The following is a 27,229-nucleotide window of genomic DNA, read 5'->3' as shown; positions in this document are numbered from 1 at the left end:
CATTCTGTGATTCTGGTCAAATCACTTAGTCTCCCCATGTCTACAACCAAAATGAATTTGTTCTTGTGTGATGTAACCAATGCTCATGTAAAGCACTCCAATACCTGACAAGTCTGCACTATATAACACTGCAAAAACACAAAATAATAAGTGTTTTGCACACTTCTGTCATTGGGCTATATTTGGGCTACATCTGGGTGATTTTGGGCTACATTTGGGCTCTTTCGTCTCCGGTGGCCATCTTGGGAGATTTATTTGTTATGAAGTTTCCTAATTTCCTCATGTACTGCAGTCTCCTCAGTAGGAAATGCTTTCAGTTTTTTACTTTGATTCCATCATGAAGGTATTCAGATATGTCACACATTTGCCATAAATTCTGAATGTTAGCACTCTAGTTGCTCATTAGATCACTGTAGTAAAACTACTGTTCACCATGGAAGTCTGCTCCTGGTATTAAAAGTGCATGTTTCAGTCTGCATGTCAGAATTTTTTAATGAAATAGAAGAGGATTTGAGAAGTCACTCAAAATGTGCCCTCATTTTCTTTCTTCAGCATTAATCATAATTTCTATGGCAAAATGAACCCCCTCATTGTGTTCCTTTTTAAATTAAATGTTTTAAGTGTTACCAGTTTATTCCAATCAAGATGGCTTCAGGTGTGCCATACTTTTGTCATAATGAAGACAGTAAGCGCTCTAGTGGTTTTTAAGAACACTCTGGGACATTCTGTCATTGGGCTATACTTGGGCTACATCTGGGTGATATTTGGGCTACATTTGGGCTCTTTTGTCTCTGGTGGCCAACTTGGCAGACTTATTTGTTATGAAGTTTCCTAATTTCCTCATTTACTGCAGTCTCCTCAGTAGGAAATACTTTCAGTTTTTTACTTTGATTCCATCAAGAGGGCATTCAGATGTGTCACACATTTGCCATAAATTCAGAATGTTAGCACTCTTTTTGCTCATTAGATCACTGTAGTAAAGCTACTGCTCACCAGGGAAAACTGCTGCTGGTATTGAAAGTGCATGTTTCAGTCTGCATGTCAGAATTTTTTAATGAAATAGAAGAGGATTTGAGAAGTCACTCAAAATGTGCCCTAATTTTTCTTTCTGCAGCACTAATCATACTTTTTATGGAAAAATAAACCCCCTCATTTTGTTCCTTTTTAAATTAAATGTTTTAAGAGTTACCACTTTAATCCAAGAAGATGGCTTCAGGTGTGCCATACGTTTAACATAAGTAGGACTATTAGCGCTCTAGTTGTTCTTTGGAACACTCTGGGAAGCTGCAGTAGAATACAAAGGAATCAACTGACAGTCTCTGCCCTTGTTGGATGTACATGTTTTACTGAGAATGTCAGACTTCATTCTCACATGACTGAGAAAGATAATGTGAATTTACAGAAAATAAGCTCTCAGTTTAGCTTCCAAACCTCTGTGGGAAAAGCATGAGAAAATATTTTTCTCTCAATCATGATATCCCAGCAGAAGGCTTTTTCACATGGTGAAATCACCTTAGAACATACCACAATTCCTAAAATGAGTATGGTACCATCAACAAATGATTTATAATGTAACTAAAGTCTTAAAACCTTCTATTAACTGCAATGCTTTTTAATGAGGTGCTATCATGTATATTGGTCCCAAGATGGCTGCCAACACTTCTTGGATGAAGTGCTGACAGCCAATCAGATCACAGGATGAGCTGTGTGGTTAGGCTCCGCCCACATATATATATGATTTTACTTTTGATTTTCTCAGGAACTACTGAACAGATTGACACCAGACCTGCAAAAGGCACATCCCTGACCTGAGGACTACCTTTCTGCCAAATTTCAAGTAATTCTGTTCAGCCGTTCGGGCTGTACCTTGGACTAAAGGTCCCTATGGAAAATTGCATGGGGAAAACGCGTTTTGGGACCCCCCTTTTTTCTCAGCCCCCGCTTGACGAATCCCCCCCGAGACCTTCAGGGTAGGAGCGGAGCGCCCCACCTATTTTGAAAATTTTGCGAGGATTCGTCAACCGGCGCCAAAGTTATTCCAAATAGAATGTTGCGGATTTCCTATGGCAACACGGTCCTAACTATAACTACCTACTGGCGACCGCCAGTAGATAATACATATATATATATATATATATATATATATATATATATATATATATGTATTATCTACTGGCGGTCGCCAGTAGATAGTTATAGTTAGGGCCGTGTTTCCATAGGAAATCCGCAACATTCTATTTGGAATAACTTTGGCGCCGGTCGACGAATCCTCGCGAAATTTTCAAAACTAATGGGGCGCTACGCTCCGCTCCTACCCTGAAAGTCTCGGGGGGGGATTCGTCAAGCGGGGGCTGAGAAAAAAGGGGGGTCCCAAAACGCGTTTTCCCCATGCATTTTTCCATAGGACCTTTAGACACAGCTACAGCCCGAACGGCTGAACAGAATGGGTGTGCGCATAGTGAAAAAACAGAATAAAAAATAAATACATAACTTAGCATTTAAAAAACCTTGCAAATTCACTGAAAAAACCATAGGTTTCACACACGTTATAGTTAGGAATTATCATTTACAAAACCTTGCAAATTCACTTAAAAAACCATAGGTTTCACACATGTTATAGTTAGCTGTACATTTCACTCTTAAAAAACCAATGAAATTCCACGTTCTAGTTAGATCAGGTAACTATAACTTGCGCGACCGCAATCCACAATGTGTAATTTCAGATGTCATCATTGATGTCATGAGTGATGTCACTGACCATGTCATGAGTGATGTACTATGTGACGTCATCAGCAGTTTATTGTGGGCGCGCAAGTTAGTTACCTGATCTAACTATAACGTGGAATTTCATTGGTTTTTTACGAGTGAAATGTACAGCTAACTATAACATGTGTGAAACCTATGGTTTTTTTAAGTGAATATATATATATATATACACACACACACACGTTAAGTTCTCAGCTAACATTAAAAAAAACTCTAGAAATTCACTGAGAAAAACAAAGGTGAAACTGAAGTTATAGTTAGTTTTTCCCTTATTTCAACACCTAACGTTTAAAACCTTCTTAAATTCACCAGTCATAGATTACTGAGTCAACTATAATTTGCTTGCACCTCAGCCATGCACTGCTTATGACCTCACATATTACATCACTCTTAAAGTCACTTGAACCTTGAAAAACTCCTAAGTGGGTGTTTCACTACTGCATGGCCTACCTCTCTCATAGGATAACATTGGGTTGCCTTATTACATTTGATAAATTAGAAGTTTTGTTTGGGAGCAGGTAGGAAAGTCAGTTTTTGTGTCTGGGAAATTGTAATTTAAACCCCTCTTTTATAGTAAATTGGATTTCTTGTCCTAACCATTTGGTTCCTGCAGCTTGTTCCTGGGTCACATGATTGTGTAGTTGGCAGATGGCCTATGTGTATTCCTCACAGACTGTATCACAAAGGAGGGCCTCTTACTTGAGGGGGGGGTCAATGCTGTCACCTACCACCCTTACACTTCACGGGCTCAGCTCACACCCAAAGGACACCACTAGCCTTTTGTGCCCCCAGACACACTGGGACCAGGGCAGGGAGACAGGAAATTCCAGACACCTTTGAAAGGGGGGAGGGGGCTCCAGAAGCTTCTCCCACTTTAAAGTGGGCACCAGTTATAAAAAGGGACCTCACTAACCCACTTTTCAGTACGCTCCTGCACCTGTGGATACTACAGAAGGGTGCCCTGCTGCTTGAGGCCTGCCCTGGTTTCTGAGAACGAAGACTGGACCTGCACCCTTCATCCCAGGCTGAAGTGACCCCAAGGCTCAGCTGGATGACCTCCTGTTAAAGCTTCAATCGGATAACAAGCTCCACAGGACTCCCTGCATCTGACCTGTTGCCTGGACCTGAAATTTGACCTGCAACAAGACCTGTTTGAGCCCTGCTGGCCTCTGCTGTAGTGAATCCTGATGTCTAAGAGGGGCCACCCAGGTCTTGGATCCTTGGTGTGACATCGGTGAAGACCCTCCTTGAAGAAAGTGGCATCCTGAGGTTTTGGTCTCTGCACGACTGGGCCTGTTCATGCCAAGATCTTGCTACCCACGCCTACGTGAAACTCAAGACCACCCGAATCTTCGAGTTATGACTTCCAGCGACAACCGGCGTTGCGAAATCTGCCCTTCGTCCTACAACATCGAAGGCCTCTGCAAAGCTCCAGCGATGACTGTCCACGATGCAGACAGAATCTTCATGCAACTGCGATGACCGTGCGTGACGCCCGGCTGCCTCTTCGTGCTACAGCAACTACCATCGACGACTTTCTCCTTGCTCCTCGCAGACTCCACCACCGTGAGCTGGACTCTTTGCGTTGGACTTTAGGAAGGGAACTTTTTCCAGGGGCACTAACCTGGTCCCTGTATCCAGCCGGCGCTCCATCGCTGTTGGCCTGAATTTTCAACCAGATAAGCACGAGTGGCACTTTGTGTTTTTACATGTTATACTTAACCTTACGTTTTTGAAATTCCATATCTCCAATTAAACTGTTTGGGTTTTTATTGTTTTGATGTCAATTTATTACAATGTACTTTTTTTTTTTATAAATTGGTGTGGTTTTTTTTTTCTCCCTGTTATCACTTTTACTGTCTGGGTGTTGCATAAATGCTTTATACATTGCCTCCAAGTTAAGCATGGCTGCTTTCATGCCAAGCTACCGGAGAGTTAATCACAGGTTAATTTAAAGACTTTTCGTGGCTAACCTCGACAAGGATTGTGGCTGTTGCCTGAGCAGGGTTTCAACTAACACAATTTCTCCAATTACATCTGCCCCACACCTCATTCTGTCTGCTTATTAAATCTCTTGATCAGTATTTAGAGGTAGTCTTATGGCTGCATTTAACACTAAACCATTGACTGTCAAATAAATCATGTTTGAGCATTGCCGGTTATGAACCTGATCGGGTGGTGACTTAAAGACTGGGATTTTGATTAATGGGAGAATAATAAGAAAGGAAGGGAAGGCAAGTGGAACCTTTGGAAAAGTGTGAATGGGAAACAGTTTTGGCAAATACAAAAATAAAGTGGGTACCCTGTGGAAGACCATGAATTGTTTGTGTTGACTCATCTAATGTACTATTGTCATAACGGTCGTCAGTAATTTAATTTCCCACCCTCCTTTCTCTTCACTTACCATTTCTCTTCTAATTAAATCCCATAAACTGTGATTGCAGTTTCGACTCCTTATGTTTTTCCCACTCTCTCTTCTATAGATATTTCAGCGTGTCTCGTGGGTGAACCCGCACACCATCACACCTGAATGGAAGAGGAAAGTTGCTCACGATGCGATTGACAGCCTTAGTGCCTCAAAGTTGGCCAAGAACATCTGCAGCCAGCTGCGGACGCGGCTGAACAGCTCCCACGCTGCCTTTGCGGCATCTTTGCAGCAGGTGAGTACTCCGGGGCACGCCGAAAAGGGCTCAGTCCAAGGTCAGTCACAAAATAGGTGCCCACCATGGGGGCAGTACTGCTGCTTTCAGTAGTGCATCAGCTTGGACCTACCGGGAATGCAGAAGCGTATTGGCTGCTCTGACTTAAGTTGTGTAAAACTAAACCATTGTCTCGCGGAATGGAATAAACGGGCAGTGATTAAGGGGCATGTGGACGCTAGACCCTCTGGGCAACATTGCGACTTCAAACGCGTAAACTTAGTATGCTTGGTATATTTGTATTCTGTAGCGTATCTGTACTGACACACCAGACTATCCTATTACACCTGGCTTTGCAAACTAGTTGTGATTAACTCTTGGTTTGTCATGCAGAATCCTCTGTTGTATTAGTGTGGTTATTTTGTAGATTTGCAGATTCTGGGTAGTGATTTATTTTGTTTTGTTGGTAGTGGTGGTGAAAATCCAAAACATTTGTTTAAGCTGGCCCCACCAGTTTTAATCTTACAATCCAGTACTCCGTCATAATTTGTTTGAATACTGTATTGTCATAGGGTAGTTTAATCTATTTGTAGTATTTATATTGCACAAACCTAACACTAGGAAAGCTGAGCGCTTATAACCAGTTTCTGGCTAATATCCAGATATTAGAGCTTTACATAAACACATTACAGTATTACAAAATTTGAGGAAGAAATCCATCGAAGCAGGTTTGAAAGAGTGGTAGATGGATAGTCCCTATTCTTTTGAAATTAGTTTAAAGAGTGTGTTTATATTACTTCTGTATTAACCTTAAGTTACTTTGGAGTTTTAGTCTGATGTGGTCAGGGGTGGAGTTCCGTAGGCTTGGGGCAAGGGACGCAAAGACTTGCTTTGAAGTAATGCTTTTTTTGTTTCGTCTCTTTTGAGAAGGAGTCCGTCCTTGTTCCTTGAAATATATTTTCTGCCTGAGAGTTCTAGTTTTTCCATAAAGTTTGAAGGCAAACCTTTGTGGATGTTTGCGTATTCATGTGCAATTTAAGTTCAATCCGTACTTCGAGGGTTACTGAAAGTAGGTGTGGTTGCACTCTAGAGTCTTAACATCTTTGTAACTTGTACTCCCAGTAATCTGCCCTTATGTTTGACTTTCTGGCACTAATAGTATGTGTTAATCGGTTGCCAATGTCTGCTTGGCATGTAGTAGAGGCTTCATTTTAAGCTTGGCATGTTAGATATTGTTTGCAGGGTACGTTGCTGCATGCTTTGTGGAATTCTTTGTATGGAGCATAAGACTTTAAATATAGGGAACGATTTAGCACGGGTTAAATGTCGAATTAATCCCATATCAATGGAATTAGCAGTAGCTGGTCTTTGACATATACCATTTACACTTGATCTGGTAGCCAAAGCCAAACATGAGATGGATGGAGGACCCTATTTGTTCATGATACTTTTATTAAGACACTTTCTGAAACAGCTTTTTTGAACATTTCCTCCTGTTAGATGACAAGTCCTGAACCGTTCTTGTGAGTCTAATAATTGTGGAATCCTTATTTAATGTTTTTCCTATGGCATGAAGGTTTCTTTCCTCTTGAAATTCAAATAGCAAGACGAGTAAGCAAGATAATTGTCCTTTTTATATAAACTGTACTGTTTGACAGACAAGATGGCATTAACAACAAAACTTAGGTTCCGACCCAACATTGTGGGACGGAACCAAACTGTGCCTTTATCAGAGTTGTCCAATTTCTCAATTTGTGCCTGAAAAATAGTTGTACAAACTTAGCACAAGCGTTCTATTATGTGTCTAGAGCTAGATTCTTTGTGACACTTAAATACTGCTATAAAACTGGGCAGATAATTTAAAGGCACGGCGTTGCCAGATGGTGGTGATGTGCAGAAGACACTGATACTTGCTAGTCTGCAGGTCAGTCCCGGGAAATGTTGTGGATCAATCAACCTGATCAAAGGTGGCAATACCACCTATGTTTGAAAATGAATTTCTTCACGAGGTCTGTTAAACTGCAACTTGAGGAACATTCACATTTTCTGAAACCATTGCAACTTGGATTCTGATTAGTGTGCTCTGTTAAATATTTGTGGTTGCATTTACACCTTACTTAGTCATGTTTCTTTTTGGAGGGTGACCTGGTACACGATCTAAATTACCTTGGGACTTTTGAACTGTATTGTAGGTGTCTTGGAATTTATTTCACACATGTTATGTTTACTTTTCATGGTCGTCTGGTACTCTGGTTTAATAAGTGAATATCATTGTTATCATATCCAAGTGAACAGAGAGGGCATAACTGGAGCTTAGGCTCTGTTGCTAAGGTACTGCTCTAGACTTGTGGGTAAAGCCTACAACATGCATATTGCATACCGTATGAGCGTCTCACAACTGATATATGTGTGTGTGTGTGTGTGTGTGTGTGTGTGTGTGTGTGTGTGTGTGTGTGTGTGTGTGTGTGTGTGTGTGTGTGTGTGTGTGTGTGTGTGTGTGTGTGTGTGTGTGTGTGTGTGTGTGTGTGTGTGTGTGTGTGTGTGTGTGTGTGTGTGTGTGTGTGTGTGTGTGTGTGTGTGTGTGTGTGTGTGTGTGTGTGTGTGTGTGTGTGTGTGTGTGTGTGTGTGTGTGTGTGTGTGTGTGTCCCCGTGTCCCCGTGTCCCCGTGTCCCCGTCCAGAGCCACGGGCAGGTAGGGTATGCAGGGCAAGTGTGCTGTTTTGATGATTGTGTGATTACAAGCGCCCTTTCCCTCCAGTGTTGAGCTCATGAGGTCTGAATTAGGCAAAAAGGGGGGAAAACAAGCGCAGCTCCCAGGCTTTTTTTTTTTATTTGATCCCCTGGGTGGGCCAGGTCCTGGGGGCATTTTCTATTTTTTTTAAAGGAGGAGCCCCCTTCCTAAGGCTCTTTGAGTCCTGGGGACCACTGCCTCCCCGGATGCTGAGAGGGCTTGTGGGCAAATAACCCCTCCAGTTACCACCAGTGAGTCCCAAACCGCATGATTGCTGAGAGCTTATCGGAGGTCCCGCTCCCTCTGTCCACCACTCTGCAAATGTGCCTCCTGGTGCACATTTGGTTGGGGGTGAAGTCGCCTTGGATGTTAGGGTCCTTAGGAGCCAAGAACCCTTCCTTTGACCACCAGTAAGTCCCACACAGCGGGATTGCTGAAAGCTCATCGGAGGCCCTGCCCCTTTTCTCCACCACTGTACAGACCAATGCAGCCACTCAGACACCCACTCACTAACCCACCCACACATCCACAAAAACACGCACATCCACTCTCCTATCTATACCGCCACTCTCACACCCTTTTTCAAAGTTTACAGATTAGAGTTGGGAAATAAAATTTTAAAAATGTTGAAATTCACTGGAAAAACCAAAGTTTACAGGAACGTTATAGTTTGGAAATAGAATTTTAAAAAACACACAGAAATAAACTGAAAAAACCAAAGGTTACAGGAACGTTCTAGTTGGGCTCAGATGTCACTCATATGAAACCATAGGAATTCAGCAGTTATGGTTACCTGGGCTAACTATAACTTACTCCCCCCTCAATGCACTGATTATGATCTCGCATATTACCTCACTCATGACATGATCAGTGGCATCACTGATGACATCTCAAAAGATATCACTGATCACATCCTAAAAGACATCACTGATCACATCCTCCACATAACCACTCCCCCCTCCACAACATCTCCTCATCTCATACACCCACTCACTCAACCATAGAGCCACTCACACAACCACTCAGTCACTTCTGTAGGCACTCAATCACCTACTTGTTCAACCATACAAGCAGTTACACAGCAATTCACTTAAGCATACAAACTCTGAACGCAGCCATATACTCATCCATGCAGACGCTCACACAAACATCACTCTCCCGTACAGCCACTTCAATAGCAATTCCCTTAACCAAGTACCCAGTCAAACAGCCAAACTCTCACCCATACAACCAGTACCACACTATTCGCTCAACCATTTAGCCACTCACACACCTACTCACCCACCCATAAAGCCACTTGTGCACCCACGCGTGCAGCCGCTCACCCACGCGTGCAGCCGCTCACCCACGCGTGCAGCCGCTCACAGCCAACTTGCTCACCCATACAGCTGCTCACGGCCAACTTGCTCACCCATACAGCTGCTCACGGCCAACTTGCTCACCCATACAGCTACTCGCACAGCCAACTTGCTCACCCATACAGCTACTCGCACAGCCAACTTGCTCACCCATACAGCTGCTCGCACAGCCAACTTGCTCACCCATACAGCTGCTCGCACAGCCAACTTGCTCACCCATACAGCTGCTCGCACAGCCAACTTGCTCACCCATACAGCTGCTCGCACAGCCAACTTGCTCACCCATACAGCTGCTCGCACAGCCAACTTGCTCACCCATACAGCTACTCGCACAGCCAACTTGCTCACCCATACAGCTACTCGCACAGCCAACTTGCTCACCCATACAGCTACTCGCACAGCCAACTTGCTCACCCATACAGCTACTCGCACAGCCAACTTGCTCACCCATACAGCTACTCGCACAGCCAACTTGCTCCCCCATACAGCTACTCGCACAGCCAACTTGGTCACCCATACAGCTACTCGCACAGCCAACTTGCTCACCCATACAGCTACTCGCACAGCCAACTTGCTCACCCATACAGCTACTCGCACAGCCAACTTGCTCCCCCATACAGCTACTCGCACAGCCAACTTGGTCACCCATACAGCTACTCGCACAGCCAACTTGCTCACCCATACAGCTACTCGCACAGCCAACTTGCTCACCCATACAGCTACTCGCACAGCCAACTTGCTCACCCAAACAGCTAATCGCACAGCCAACTTGCTCAAACTTATAGCTACTTGCACACCCACCCGCTCAACTTTTTTTTTTTTTTTGTGAAATATTTTTATTAAAGTTTTTCAAACAACGCAATGAAGCCAACTACAGAGAAAACCAAAAGGATCCAATCCTCAGTGGACACATCAGGAGAAATCCGTTCTTCCCTCGCTTCCCCTCTAAACCCCCAACCCTCCACCCTCTCTACCCCCACCCCCCCCCCTGTCAGTGTGCCCGCATCAACCCCTTCTTCTCTTCCGCTGGGAGGGACCGGGGTCCGAGAAGTCCGAGCCCAAGGTAACCCCGAGGGCATGGCCACTATTCTCAAGATACTGGAAACCCCCCCCCCTCCCCGCCATCCATCCAGACCCCCTCCAGCCACCACGACTATTCAACAGTTACCCATACATTGTGCAAACGCCGAGACCTCCCCAAGCGTACCTAAGTGACTCCATTCAGTGCGGGCTCCCCAGTCGTCCCAGAGGGCCCCACCCCGGGCGCCACATGCCTATCCCCGTCCCCAGTATCCCTATCCTCCACACGTGACTCCTCCGAGGCTTTAAGCCCTTACACCCGCTCAACCTTACAGCTTCTCGCACATCCTCTCACGTATTCACCAATATAGGCACCCGCACACCAACTCACATACCTATACAGCCGCTCACACCCCCACTCACACATGTATACATTCACTCACATAATACATCTTAGAAATAGTATCACTCCTTAGTAGTACACAAAGTATGCTAATTTAACTTTTGGGACACCTTGATAATATTTTTAGCGCCCCTAAACTTTTAAAAACCCTCACAGTCAAGATCATACCATCAGTGATGTCACTGACCGTCATGAGTAAATTGAGGTATATAAGCAGCGCATTGCGGGTGACGTAAGGTATAGTTTGCTCAGGTAACGGTAGCTGCTGAATTTCTATATTTTTGTTAGAGGGACATTTGATCTTAGCTATAATGTCCCTGTAACCTTTATTTTTTTCTGTGTGTATATGTGTGTATGTGTATATATCTGTATATATCTATCTATATATATTCACTGAAAAAACCATAGGTTTCAGAGACGTTATAGTTAGGAATTAGCATTTAAAAAACCTTAGAAATTCACAGAAAAAAACATAGGTTTCAGGGGTGTTCTAGTTAGCTGGACATTTCACTCATACAAAACCATAGAAATTCCTCCATTATAGTTTGTTCTGCTAACTATAACTCGCGCGCCCGCAATGCACTGCTGATGTCACATATTACATCATTCATGACATGGTCAGTGACATCACTGATGACATCACTGATGACATCTCAAATGACATCACTGATGACATCATCCACTGAATGTGGTTTAATTTGAAATTTAAATATGTATTATATATATACACCAATCTGTATTGAAGATTGAGTGGATATATAACTGTCTGGATGGAGGATTTAGTAGCTGTCTGACTGTCTAAGTGAGTAATTAAGTGTCTCACTTAATACATGGATTAGTAACTAAACTATGTGAATGTGTCCATCACTGTCTCTGTTGTATAACATGCTGCATCAGTTGGTCACTAACTACATGAGTGTATATTAGTTATTGATTAGTTGGGTGAGTATTTGTATGGGACACTGAGTTTGTGTGGTTGGATGGGGTGTGTGTAACTCTATGCATAGATGTGTGAATAGTTGATTGACTAGGTGTATAGGTTTAAGAGTGCATGTGGAAACAGTTGTTTGGGTGACTGAGTGTATTTATTTGTGTGTTGGTGAGTGAATATATGTTTTAGTTGTACATCTTCAACAAAGTAAAAAAATAAGTCATTGTATGTGAGAGTTGGTGTATATAAATAAGTATATATAACAGTCAGTGATTGTGAGTAACTATATGAATGAGTGTATAATTGTAATGGTGATTTTTTAACATATTAACTATGAGTTACTATGTGTTGGAATAAATGAGGTGTTCTGTGTAATTGTGTAAGTGAGTAAATGTAAGTGCGATTAATTTTTTTCATGAGTGAGTAGGATGTCTGCATAACCGACTAAGATGACTGCTGATGTGTCAATGTCTATATATGTGTATAAGTGCATTTGATGGTGTTCTATTAATTAGTGACTGCATCTATAAGGGATTCTGTTGTTGAATAGGTAGTTGTGTGTGTAGACTTAGGAATCAGTGAGTGGGTACGTAGTAACTGGTATTGGTGTGTCAATGGTTTCAAATATGGTACTCTGTATTTTACAGTGAGTGATGAAAGGTTATACTAATGTATGATGAGTTATAAGATTGTCACGTGGATGTCATCAGTGATGTCATCAGCGACGTCACTGACCATGTCATGAATGAATGGTTTTTTCAGTGAATTTCAAAGCTTTTTTAAATGCTAATTTCTAACTATAACGTCTCTGAAACCTATGGCTTTTTCAGTGAATTTCAAAGGAAAAAAGAAGAAAAGAAAATGTTCTTATCAGAACTACCTTATCTGGTTAAGGAAAGAACTATAATGAAAATTTTCCTAGCTATCGTAACGGAAAGTTTCAATTCTATTAAGGACTCGGAGGCGAGGATTATGCAATATTTGGTTCCGTTCCAGATTTAATTATCGAATCTGACGCAAGCAGGCTCAGTTGGGGCACGCGTTGCGGAAACCTTTCTACAGGGGGCTTGTGGTCTCCCGAAGAACAGAGGTTGCATATAAATTGTCTCGAGCTGCTGGCTGGCTCGTTTGCCGTCAGATGCTGGACGAGAGATTCAGTGCAGTCGTGCGTACTCCTAAAAATGGACAACATTTCGGCGGTCCGGTATATCAACCACCTAGGAGGCACCAAATCGAAGGCCCCGTCGGACCTAGCGGCAAGTTTCTGGCAGTACTGCCTGGACAGTCACGTTTCTGTCACAGCGGAATACCTGCCGGGCCGCGACAACGTGGAGGCAGATTTCCACTCGCGCCACTTTCGGGATACCAGCCTGTGGAAGCTGGACGTCTGTCTTTGCGTCCCTCAACGGCCTTTGGGGTCCGTTTTCTGTGGATCTCTTTGCGTCCCGCCTGGACCACCAACTCCCGAAGTTTTTCAGTTGGAGACCCGATCCCCGGGCAGCAGCCACGGATGCATTTCTCCAAGATTGGAGCAAAGAACGGGCCTATGCGTTCCCTCTGTTCGCGATGATCACCAGTTCGACAGCACAAGTCCGCCGGCAGCGAGCGGATCTAGTCCTAATCACCCCGGTTTGGAGGTCTCAAGTGTGGTTTCCAGTTCTTCTGGAACTTTCCTGGGATTTTCCAATCCTACTCCCCCGGTCTCCGGATCTTCTCAAGGATCCGTACGGCGCTCCTCATCCTCTAGCATCCACCAATTCGCTGTGGCTCGTGGCGTGGAGGATTTCAGGGGTAGATGGCAAACCCCAGGCCTTTCGCGAACGGCTGAGGAGCTCATTTCCAAGGCATGGGCTGACAGTACAATTAAGAGGTACAAGTCTGCGTGGGGCAGATGGTCCCGTTAGTGTTTGCGAAGGGGTCTCGATCCCCTGGTCCCGGACGTGGTCCACATCGTAAACTTCTTGGCGAAGCTTGCTTCGGACGGTATCGTCTATAGGTCTATCAACACTTTCAGATCGGCCATTTCCTCCGGCCATGGCCCGGTGGGGGGTTCCTCTGTGGGGGAACACCCTTTGGTTTGCAGACTGTTAAGAGGTATCCGTCTTTCTTTGCCACCGGAGCCGAGATATTCGGCTTTATGGGATGTCAATCAGGTCTTGAATCTTTTCCTCTCTTGGCAGCCTAATAGATTTTTATCCCGTAAGGAGTTATCAGCTAAGCTCGCAATGCTCCTTTGCCTGATCTCTTGCCGAAGAGTCTCGGATGTGCGTGCACTTGATATCTCCAGTCACATGTTCATTCCGGAGGGGGTGACGTTTACCCTTTCACGACGAACAAAGTGCCACACAAGGGTCATCTCCTATCCAGAATTTTCGGATTCCCCAAAGCTGTGCGTGGTCCGCTGTCTTAAAGCATATGAGGAGATGACAGAGGAATACCGGCCTCCGGGAGAGCGCCAGCTTCTCATTGCGCTCCGGAAACCCTTTAAGGCGGTTTCCTCGCCCACCATAGCCAGATGGGTTCGTTGGGTGATGCAGGAAGCAGGCATTAGCCTCAGACATTTTGGAGCGCACTCGGCAAGAGGGGCCATGGCGTCAAAGGCATTTTGCCTGGGTGCTCGCTTGGAGGACATCCTCAACGCCGCGGATTGGTCCTCCGATTCTACCTTCAAGCGTTTTTAATTCAAGCCAGTTCTAAACATGGCTCATTTGGTTGTGGGCAAGCTTTAAACTAGCATAATCCTCGCCTCCAGTCCTGACATAGAATGAAAATTTTCCTAGCTATCGTAACGGAAAGTTTCAATTCTATTAAGGACTCGGAGGCGAGGATTATCCCGCCCTATGCTCTTGGAAGAGATCCCTCCCCGTATGGAGGTAGGTATGTTTCCTTTTTTCCTATGGTGGAAACTGTGGTTTGCCTCATGACTGACTTAAAGAATGTTGGTATTGTGTTTTTTCCTGAAAAGATGATACCTAGGGTTGTTTTTTCCTTTGGTAATACGTCCTTGTTTGTTTCAGGATCGGAGACCCACAAACAGGATTCCTGAAGATGATGATTTGGCTGTCTTCGCGCTCCGAAAGAGGAGGACAGGACATTAACAAGGGACTATAGGATTGCTGAACAGACCTGATTGGACACTGTCTCTATCATGATTGGTTGTTGTCACTTTGTAACTACATTTTTTTCCCAATGGTTCATGGGAAAAGTAGTTTTGTTAGTTTCTTTCAACGCTTCTGTTCAATAAAGTGAAGAAAGAAGGACTTGTACCTCTTAATTGTACTGTCAACCCATGCCTTGGAAATGAGCTCCTCAGCCGTTCGCGAAAGGCCTGGGGTTTGCCATCTACCCCTGAAATCCTCCACGCCATGAGCCACAGCGAATTGGTGGACGCTAGAGGATGAGGAGCGCCGTACGGATCCTTGAGAAGATCCGGAGACCGGGGGAGTAGGATTGGAAAATCCCAGGAAAGTTCCAGAAGAACTGGAAACCACACTTGAGACCTCCAAACCGGGGTGATTAGGACTAGATCCGCTCGCTGCCGGCGGACTTGTGCTGTCGAACGGGTGATCATCGCGAACGGAGGGAACGCATAGGCCCGTTCTTTGCTCCAATCTTGGAGAAATGCATCCGTGGCTGCTGCCCGGGGATCGGGTCTCCAACTGAAAAACTTCGGGAGATGGTGGTCCAGGCGGGACGCAAAGATATTCACAGAAAACGGACCCCAAAGGCCGTTGAGGGACACAAAGACTGAGACGTCCAGCTTCCACAGGCTGGTATCCCGAAAGTGGCGCGAGTGGAAATCTGCCTCCACGTTGTCGCGGCCCGGCAGGTATTCCGCTGTGACAGAAACGTGACTGTCCAGGCAGTACTGCCAGAAACTTGCCGCTAGGTCCGACAGGGCCTTCGATTTGGTGCCTCCTAGGTGGTTGATATACCGGACCGCCGAAATGTTGTCCATTTTTAGGAGTACGCACGACTGCACTGAATCTCTCGTCCAGCATCTGACTGCAAACGAGCCCGCCAGCAGCTTGAGACAATTTATATGCAACCTCTGTTCTTCGGGAGACCACAAGCCCCCTGTAGAAAGGTCTCCGCAACGCGCGCCCCAACCGAGCCTGCTTGCGTCCGATTCGATAATTAAATCTGGAACGGAACCAAATATTGCATAATCCTCGCCTCCAGTCCTGACATAGAATTGCAAGGTAAGGAAGTACTGCAGCGTGACACTGCAAGCTCTTTAGCTGCACTGCACTGTGGCACTTCAGAAGCACAGGGATGTGACATATGTACATGAATATGTTGCAACTCTGTGCTTATCTCTGCACTGCTGCACAAACTGCAGCCATGCGGTGACACAGGCACCCTTGCACCATGGTGCAAGGTTGTCTGTGTCGTGTGGAGATTGTTTTTGTGCAGGAAGGGACACCTTCCTGCACAAAAACAATCAGTAAAGGCATTGTCCTCTTTCAATGTATGCTGTGGAATGCAGCATGCATTGAAAGAGGAAAACATGAGGAGAAATGAAACAATTCTCCTCGTTGCGCCTTGCTACACCAACTCTAGGATGGCGCAGCATTCACACACATCTCCAGATTTACGATTTCTCATAAATCTGGAGATGTCTTGTTCTATGGGTGTTGCGTGGGAACACCCATAGCAACACCTATGGGACGCCCCTTCAACGCAAAGTTCTGTGTATGAAGGGGTCGTATTTACAAGGAGAGGAAAAAACAAGCAGGGTATGCTTTTCCTCTCCTCGTAAATATGAAGGATTGCCTGGCGCCATCACTACGTTACAAAAAGTGACGTACTGGTGGCGCAGGGTGCTTGTAAATCTGCCCCATGAGTGCTTAGGTATTGGCAGACTGATACAATAAGAACATAGTGCTGGATGGGTGATTGAAGAATTGCATGAGACTGACAGGAGGTATTCTACGCTGCATGGGTACTACTTCAGTATTTAATGGAGTGGACCAATAGTATGCATCTGCTTAGAGATTTGTAGGGTCTAGGTCATTTTATAAGAATACCACTAGTAACTGGAATGATGACAGAGCTGCAAACAGAGTGAACACTTAATTTATAAGTGCTTACGTATTGGTGGAGTGATAGGATAAGTAGATAGTGGTAGATAAGTGATTAAAGAAGTGCATAGGACAGACTGGACGATTTCTACACTGCATGAGTACGAACTGGGTATTTAGAAGAATGTATCAATAGTATGTAGCTAGTTAGAGGTCTGCTTGGATAGTGCACAAAATATTATAGATGTACTTGTGTTAGTAGCTAGGCCATTCCATAAGTTCATGACTAGTAACTAGAATAATTACAGTATTACAGAGTGTATAGTGAATTTATAAGTGCTTAGGTATTGGTGGAGTAATAGGATAAGTAGATAGTGCTGGATGGGTGATTGGAGAAATGCATGGGACAGACAGGAGGATTCCTACACTGCATAGGTACTAACTGGGTATTTGGAAGAGCGTATCAATAGTTTGTAGCTGGTTAGAGGTGTGCATGCATAGTGTACAAAATATTGTACCTGCACTTGTGTTTTTGACTACACCATTCCTTAAGTATACGACTAATAACTGGAGTAATTTCAGTGTTGCAAAGAAAGTGCGCGCTGAATTTATAAGTGCTTAGGTATTGGTGGAGTGATAGGATACGTAGATAGTGCTGGATGGGTGAATGGAGAAGTGCATGGGACAGACAGATGGATTCCTAGACTGCATAGGTACTAACTGGGTATATAGAAGAGCGTATCAATAGTATGTAGCTGGTTAGAGGTCTGCATGCATAGTGTACAAAATATTGAACCTGCACGTGTGTTAGTGGCTAGGCCATTCCTTAAGTATATGACTAATAACTGGAGTAATTTCAGTGCTGCTAAGAGTGCATGCTAAATTTATTCGTGCTTAGGTATTGGCAGAGTGATAGGATACGTAAATAGTGCTGGATGGTTGAATGGAGAAGTGCATGGGACAGACAGGATTCCTAGACTGCATAGGTACTGAGTATTTAAAAGACTGTATCAAAGCTATTTAGCTGAATAGAGGTCTGCATGCATTGTAGCTGTACTAGTATTGGTGTGTCTATGGTTCCCCCACAGAGGAACCCCCCACCGGGCCATGGCCAGAGGAAATGGCCGATCTGAAAGCGTTGATAGACCTATAGGCCATACCATCCGAAGCAAGCTTCGCCAAGAAGTTTACGATGTGGACCACGTCCGCGACCAGGGGATCGAGACCCCTTCGCAAACACCAACGGGACCATCTGCCCCACGCGGACTTGTACCTTTTTATAGGCCCACACACCCTCATGCACAACTGCGGCATCTCCTCAAAAGATCTCCCCTAAAGAGCCCTCTTGCAGGGCCCGTGAGGGACTGCAGTGCCACCCCCACGAGGAGCAACGCCCGATGATGAAGCATGACACTCGCAAGGGTGTGTGTGGGCACTATATTCTAAAGGAGCAATTCCCCTCATACTCACGCTGACCCAACCTCACGATAATCTTTCACACCAACCTTTGCTCTCTTGTCTGTTTTCTGAGGAACAGCTACCCTCTTAATACATGTACTGTAACTGACCATGTCATGAATGATGTAATGTCTGAGGTCATTAGCAGTACATTGCGGGGGCGTAAGTTATAGTTAGCTCAGGTAACTATAACTGCTGAATTTCACTGGTTGTGTATGAGTGAACTATACCGTCTCTGTAACCTTTGTTTTTTTCAGCAAATTTCTAGTTTTCTTTTTTAACATTCAGATGCATATCACAATGGATGGTGGGGGGTTGGAAGCAGGGCCTGGAATTGTGCTGCCCCCACCCAAGCTTGCTGCTCCTGCCTTCCCTCCTCCTAGCCATCCATTGTCTAAGACCATGTCCCTGCTCCCTTGTTACAGCCCTGTGTGGCCGTTGTTCTGCCACTGGCCTTCCCGCCTTCTCTGAACAGTTAGCTTGCTGCCCCATCCACCTCCTCCCTATCCTCTGTTGTGTGAATCCATGGACTAGCCTCCTCCCACCTGCCATGCATGGTCTGAGGTGCTGCCACTGCCCTCCATTTAGCATGATGTAGCAGTCCACTCCTCCTGCCCTCCATTGCCCAATTCTATGCCCCATCATTGACCTCCTGCTTAGCCTCTGTGCTTAGCTTGCTACCCCTATTCTCCTCCCCCCTGCCCTCTGATGTCTTTGTGCATGCCCCTGCTCCATCCTTTTTTCCCACCATGTTCCATGGACCTGCCATTCCTATCTACTCTGAGTGTTCTGTTGAGCTGCCACTCCCCTCCCACCTGCCTAGCATTGTCAGATGATTGTAACCTGTCCCTGCCACCTCCACCCTGCCTGTCCACATTCCATGCCCCTATCCCCTTCCTCCTGTCCTCCATGGTCCATTTTACTGCCACACCCTTCTGCCCTCCCTGGTCTGTTTTGCTGCAACTGCTCCTCCTGCCTGCCCCGCGTGGTCTGTTTTGAGGCCCCTTCCCCTGAACTCTCTTGTCTGTGCCCAGGTCCTGACCCTCCTTTCTATCCTCCATGATCCTTTGTGCATGCCCCTGCACCCTCCTTCTTGCCCATCTTAGCCATTGTGCTGCCACTAACCCTCCGTTTGCCATGCATGGTCTTCTGTGCTGCCACGGCCCCTCCCACCTTCCCTGTGTGGTCAGCTTCCTGCCCCTGACCCCTCCCACCTTCCCTCCATGGTCTGTGTGTATGCCATCATAGTCTCACTGTTGCTCTCCATGGTGTCTTGCTTCTAGTGCCCATCCTGCCTGACCTCCATGGTCATCTTGCTGCTCCTGCCCCCTTGCCCCCAGCCCTCTGTTGCCTTGTGCAGACCCCTATTCCCTCCCTCCTGGCTTGTCTGTTCCATTGTAATGCCCCTGATCCATCCCTCCTGCCCTTTATGGTCTGTTATGCTGCAGCTTACTCTCCTGTCTGTCCATTATGGTCAGCTAGCTACCATTGTTTCTTTCCCATCTGTTCTCTGTTGTCCATGTGAATGGTCCTGTCCCCTCCCTATTGCTTTCTATGGATTGTTGTGCTGCACCCCCAGTTCCACATGCCTTGTGCGGTGTATTGTGCTGCTGCAAACCCTGATGCCTGTCCTGTAGGGTCAGTTTGGTGCACCTCTCCATGTCCCTCCTGTCCTCTGTTATCCGAGTCCATGTCCCTACCCCAATTCCTCCTGCCTTTCATGATCCAATGTACCATACTTGCGAACATTTTGAACTTGGTAAGAGGGAGATTTTGAAAGAAAACTGGGGTATTGATTTTCCCCTTTGAGTTACATTGAAAAAGATGAGATTGTAGACAGGAGACAGATCAAATAAAGCCCATTTGAGCTTAAAAACATTGGACGTTTCCTGGCTGAATCGGGTCTGTTGGCATTTATGGCTGTACTACCACTGCCTCTTCTTTCTGCCCACAATGGTCTATTACATTGCCACAGACTTTCTTGCCAGTCCTGTATTATTGGTTTGTTGCCCCTGCCCCCCTTTCCACTGCCCTCCGTAGTCTGTTGTGCTGCCACTGCCCTTCCTACCTGCCCAGTGTGGTCAAATTGTTGCCTCTGCACCCTCCTACCTGCCTTCAATTTTCAGAGTCTGTGCCCCTGGCCTCTGCCTCTCAACAGTATCCTAATGAACAACTAGATTGCTAACATTCTATATTTATTACAAAAGTGTGGAACGCCTGCCGTCATCTTGATGTAATCAAAACTGTAAAACCTAGAGCATTTCCTTTAGAAATTACATATATGAGAGGGTCTTATTTGCATCAAAATTATGGTTAGTGCTCTAAAAAACTAAAATGAGGACATATTTTCTATGTTTTCAGATAGCGACAAAGTACTTTTAAATTATTTGTTATCTTTGTGTTTTTTATCCGGTTGACCACTTGATTAAATGTTGCACTTAGGGGAGAGGGTGTGGTGTTACTTCCAGAGCTCCAGACTTTGCAACTGGGGAACCAGGTCGAGTTTCTGCTTCAGTTTCTGGTCAAATCACCTAATCTCCCCATGTCTACAACCAAAATGAATTTGTTCTTGTGTGATGTAACCAATGCTCATGTAAAGCACTCCAATACCTGACAAGTCTGCACTATATAACACTGCAAAAACACAAAATAATAAGTGTTTTGCACACTTCTGTAATTGGGCTACATGTGGGCTACATCTGGGTGATATTTGTGCTGCATTTGGGCTCTTTTCTCTGGTGGCCATCTTGGGAGATTTATTTGTTATGAAGTTTCCTAATTTCCTCATTTACTGCAGTCTCCTCAGTAGGAAATAGTTGCTGTTTTTTATTTTGGTTCCACCAAGAAGGCATTCAGATGTGTCACACATTTGCCATCATTTCTGAATGTTAGCACTCTAGTTGCTCATTAGATCACTGTAGTAAAGCTACTGCTCACCAGGAAAGTCTGCTGCTGGTATTCAAAGTGCATGTTTCAGTCTGCATGTCAGAATTTTTTAATGAAATAGAAGAGGATTTGAGAAGTCACTCAAAATGTGCCCTCATTTTTCTTTCTGCAGCACTAATCATACTTTCTATGGCAAAATGAACCCCCTCATTTTGTTCCTTTGTAAATTAAATGTTTTAAGAGTTACCACTTTATTCCAATCAAGATGGCTTCAGGTGTGCAATACGTTTGTCATAAGTAGGACTGTTAGCGCTCTAGTTGTTCTTTGGAACACTCTGGGAAGCTGCAGTAGAACACAAAGGAATCAACTGACAGTCTCTGCCCTTGTTGGATGTACATGTTTTACTGAGAATGTCAGACTTCATTCTCACATGACTGAGAAAGATAATGTGAATTTACAGAAAATATGCTCTCAGTTTAGCTTATAGATCACCTTCCAAACCTCTGTGGGGAAAGCATGAGAAAATAGTTTTCTCTCGAACATGATTCATAATATCCCAGCAGAAGGCTTTTTCACATGGTAAAATCACCTTAGAACATACCACAGTTCCTAAAATGAGTATGGTACCATCAACAAATGATTTATAATGTAACTAAAGTCTTAAAACCTTCTATTAACTGCAACACTTTTTAATGAGGTGCTATCATGTATATTGGTCCTAAGATGGCTGCCAACACTTCTTGGATGAAGTGCTGACAGCCAATCGGATCTCATGATGAGATGTGTGGTTAGGCTCCGCCCAGATATATATGTGATTTTACTTTTGATTTTTCTCAAGAACTACTGAACGGATTTACACCATTTAACCAAAAGGCACGAGTGTGAACCAAGGGCTACCTCTTTGCCAAATTTGGTGTAAATCCGTTCAGCAGTTCGGGCTGTAGCTGCGATTAAAGGTTCCTATGGAAAATTGCAGGGGAAAACACATTTTGGGACCCCCCTTTTTTCTCGGCCCCCGCTTCATGAATCACCCTGAGACTTTCAGGATAGGAGCGGAATATATAGCTCTTGGACTGAATTACCCTTGAGAGAGAGAATCTCTCAAAATGCGTCTGGTGCAGTCATGCTTTTAATCACTGGTGAGAGAGACTGTCCATACCATTAATAAAGGCTTTTTACGGGCAGAAGCTGTCTTGTATTCGAGTGCTGCTCACAGTTGGACCTTCCCCACGGAGAGAGAGAGAGAGATGTGTGTGTATATACATATATATATATATATATATATATATATATATATATATATATATATATATATATATATATATAGAGAGACACACACACACACACACACACAGACACACACACACAGACACAGACACACAGACACAGACACAAACAGACACACACACACCCCCTTCTTCCTTCCTTGTGGGGACTATGTGTGAAAAGTGTTAGAAAAAAATTCATGATCCTGCTTCAAATGTACAAATATATTGTTATTTAATCACGCGCACAGTAGTATCCTTGTGGGGACTTAAACATGTGCTACCATCCTTGTGCGGACTTGCTTCATAATCATCATTTATGATTCAAAACAGTCAAAGATGCATAATAATCTATTCATATTTGAATTGATGTAAATATTTATGGGATACACAAAAGGTGGACTATGCCAGTGGTCCTTATCCTTTTGTGGACTACCACTGAATCACTACTGAATGCCGGGGACCCCTATCTAAGCAATTTCTATGACATGGAAAAAAAAAAAAAAAATACAGAAACAAGTTTATATCACGCAAAATTAAAAAATATGAAATATTGATTACATTCATAAACAAAAACAGGCAAAAATCAAAACTGCAATTTTAATCAAAGGTTGGAGAGGTTCAAAATGCAATATTTTTCTAAAAGACAAAGCAATATACTGGATGCTAGCATATTATTTTGTCTTTTTGCTTCATATTTTTGTTGGTGTATACCAAAGCTTCATTTGAGAACATCAATCATCCATACTAGATTCCTTTTACTATATTTGCAACGCTCCCACAAACCAAAATCAAGATACTAACTTCTGTTATAGCCCCCAATTTCAAATTCCTTCACTTTTACAAATAGTTTTAAAAAAATACCTTTTCTATGTATATATATATATATTTTGATAATATTTCATTTTTGGAACAGTTGCGGACCTCCTGAGAAAGTGTTGTAGGCCTGTAGAGAGTCCCCGAACCACAGGATTATCCCGAAATATGTCAAAATATCACATACCATACTCACAGAAAGGCACTTAAAACTGTGTTGAATCCATTGCTTAGTGCTCAAAGGCTGAGTGGAATCACGAGTTTCATTAGTTCATTGCGTTTTTGACAAAGTAGATACTATCGCATATCTCCCTAGGAATGGAATGGAATCTTAATGTCTGCTTACAAATGCTGTGTGAAGATGCCCATAGAGTTGGTTTGTGATCACTGTATAGGAATGGTGTGTTATGATGTCCACATAGATGGTATGTGATCACAGAGGCACCGGAGTATTTACAGAGATGACGTCTACAACTGTGATGGAAGTACCAGCAGAGGTAGAGTGTTAAGATAATGATAGTCAGATCAACACCGAGATAGTGTGTGGTTATAGAAATGTTCAATTCCTCACAGAAATGATGGGGAAGGTAATAATTTCAAAGTCCCCACAAAGATATGCATGATTATAGCAATGTTAATTTCCCCACGGAGATAGCGTGTGGTCATGGGGATGATCAAGTTCCCACAGAGATAGTATGTGAAGATAAAGGTTTTCAAGACCTGCTGAAATAATGTATAAAATTATTGTTTATGGCTCCACACAGATACTGTAAATATTATGATTATTAAGGAGTCGTTATTGGGATTTTTAAGTCGCCATAGAGACAGAGTGTGAAGATAGAGTGTGAAGACAATCTTGTTCAATTCCCCACTGAACTAGAATGTTAAGATAATGTTCAAGTCTCCACGTACACAGTGTGAAGATAAAGATGTTTAAGTCCAAAAAGATAGTGTGTGATTATAGTGAAGTTCAAGTCCCCACAAGGTTAGTGTGTGATCGTCGTGATGTTCAAGTCTCCACAAGGATGGTGTGTGATCATAGTGATTTTTAAGTCCCCACAGAGATAGTGTGTAATTATAATGATGTTCAAGTCCCCATAAAGATAGTGTGTGATCATAGCGATGTTCAAGTCCCCACAGGAATAGTGTGTGATTATAGCAATGTTTAAGCCCCACAAACACAATGTGTAATTATAATGGTGTTCAGGTTCCTACAAAGATAGTGTGTGATTAAAATGATAGTAAACACCCCACATAGAAAGAGTGCCATTATTGGGATTTTCAAGTCCCCATGCAGATTGTTTGTGGAGATAATGATCTGCATGTTCAGAGATAATGAGCCTGAGTCACAAAGGTAATTTATACTTTTGAGTAAGTTTACACTTTTGAGTAAGTTTACTACTTTTCAGTATTTGCAAACTTGACATTTGTAGTATATTACACCTCTGAAAAAAGCTACATTTTTATAGAAAGTCGAGCACTGCACATGACCAATCACTGGTACTGTAACACCCTCCTATAGAAAATATTGGAAGTAGTGGCTTATAACAAAAGTGTAAATTATTACAAAAGTGCAGTTTCTGAATAGCACATTTTCGTATGTTTTGTAGTACTACAAAACATACTACAAAGTGCAGTTTGTAAATCAGGCCCTTAGTCTTTACATTGGCATGTTCAAACCTCCACATACCTAGTGTGTGATTATAGGGGTGCTCAAGTCCCCACAAAATAGTGTGTGAATGTAATCATGTTCACACACCCAGAGTGATAGTGTGTTAAGTTAATGTTAGAGTCCCCACACATTGCTTAAAGATAATGATGTCCAAGTCCAAACAGAGACCGTGTGTGATTGTAGGCATACTCAAGCCTCCACGAAGAGAGTGATTGTTGTGGTGTTCTCAACAGGTACGTTGTGATTATAGGGCTATTCAAGTCCTTCAAAGATGATGTGGGAAGGTAATTCTCTCTACATCCCCATAGAGATAGTGCATGATTATAGGAATGTTCAGGTTCCCACAGAGATGGTTTATGAAGGTAAGCATGTTCAAGTCTCCACAAAGATAGTGTGTGATTATAGTGATTTTCAAGTCCCCACAAAGATAGTGTGTGGTTGTAGCAATGTTCAAGTCTCCATAAAGATAGTGTGTGATTATAGCGATGATCCGGTACCCACAGAGATATTGTGTGATTAAAGTGATAGTCAAGACCCCACAGAGAAAGATTTTTCTGTTGTGGTGTTTTCAATTTAGTACTGCATAAATACTTTACACATTGCCTCTAAAGTAAGCCTTTCTGCCTTTGTGTCCTTCCAGAGAGTTAGGATTAGGTTTAGTTAGTGACATTTGAGGTTCAGCCTAACAAGGATTGTGATTATTATTTGTGGTGGGTCTCACTGCCCTGAACTAATACTCACATTTCTAACCAGCCAGATTGTGAAATGCCTGACGGGATGATCCTGAGTACTCTGAAGTAAATTCCCTAAAAACTTAAGTCCGCCAACGTGACCTGTGGTTTGTTCCTCAACACTTAGCAGGCCCCACAGTCTCAAGTGCCATTCTCCAATATCTGAGGTGTGCATGTTTCCCCAGTCTGGGGTTATGAGCTTTCTAGCCACATAAAATACATGTGCCATCTGCTGAGTGTGCAGTGGATATGTCTGTGTATTGGGTATCCCAGGCAACATGTATGTATATAATCTGGGCGTACTCTTTTGAAGCATGATCTCACTCTTATCCAGTAGGTTCGACCTAATGTGCTGGTGTTTAAAGAAAGCACATATTAAGTATAGTAATGTGCCCTTTTAACCACAATTTTCCCCAAGCACCATACGTAATAAGGGTATGATAGCAGTAGGGTGATAGTTTAGAAATAGCCGCTCTTGGCTTAATGCTTCCTGATAAGTTCTGTGATGTAATAACAATATCTCCCCGCTTCTTTTCTGTGATCTGATTGACTTATTCCAGTCAGTGTATGTGTGAGACCATCTTTTTGTCACTGTCTTTGGTTAGGAGCCATCTTTCAAACAATGTGAGCAGGACTATGGGCAGATGTACGACTATTTTTTGCGGTCGCAAAAGGGCATTCACCATTTTGCGAGTCACAGACTCGCAAAATAACATTTGCAACTCGCTACTAGGAAGGGGCATGCCATGAGCGTCCCCTCCTAATAGGGAGTCCAAATGGTATGTACCATAGTTTTGCAACCGCATTTGCAGAACACTCGCAGTTTACCACCTACTTCAAGTAGGTGGTAAACCATTCACAAACCGGTAAGGGCCCCCAGGGGACCCCTTGCCCTTTGGGAATGGGTGCAAAAATATTTTTTAAGAGCAGGCAGTGGTCCCATGGACAATGTTACATTTTTTTTTTTAAATCCATCCCGTTTTCCATAAGGAAAGCGGGCTGCATTTTAAAAAACAAAACTGCTTTATTGAAAAAGCAGTCACAGACATGGTGCGAAAATATTTTTGAAGAGCAGGCAGTGGTCCCAGGGACCACTGCATGCCCTTAAAAAATGAAACGGAAAAGTTTCATTCTTCTCTTTTAAATGCATCCCGTTTTCCTTTAAGGAAAACAGGCTGCATTTTTAAAAAAACACGTACTTTATTGAAAAAGCAGCCACAGACATGGTGGTCTGCTGACCCCAGCAGGCCACCATCCCTGTGAATGCTAGCGATTCCCAATGGGGTCACAAATTGCTCTTGCCTCGTGAATATTGATGAGGCATGCAACTTGCCACCCCATTAGGAATATCAAACGGTGTCTTAGACACTGTTGTACATCGCAATTTGCGAGTTGCAAATTGCGAGTCCCAAAGCGATGCAATTTGCGGGTCACAAAATGCAAGCGTCATACATCAGGCCCCAAATGTATTAAGAAAAAAAGTACATTTCGAGCTAGCTGTATGACCGTTTTTGCGGTCACAAAAGGGT

General features: G+C 43.7%; 1 protein-coding gene across 1 annotated transcript in view; it reads left to right on the top strand.

Moving 5' to 3' along the window:
- Nucleotides 1-27,229, top strand: part of DSTYK (dual serine/threonine and tyrosine protein kinase) — a 665,420-nt gene that overhangs the window by 431,860 nt on the left and 206,331 nt on the right. Inside the window, exon 6 of the mRNA XM_085651221.1 lies at nt 5,250-5,426. Within this exon, the coding sequence (XP_085507347.1) occupies nt 5,250-5,426 (177 nt within the window). The remainder of the gene's footprint in view (nt 1-5,249; nt 5,427-27,229) is intronic.

This window comes from Triturus cristatus, chromosome 1_1 (assembly GCF_964204655.1).
Source record: "Triturus cristatus chromosome 1_1, aTriCri1.1, whole genome shotgun sequence".
Taxonomy (NCBI): Eukaryota; Metazoa; Chordata; class Amphibia; order Caudata; family Salamandridae; genus Triturus; species Triturus cristatus.
The sequence above is the reverse complement of the archived record's forward strand: the minus strand, read 5'-3'. Positions and strand labels throughout refer to the sequence as shown.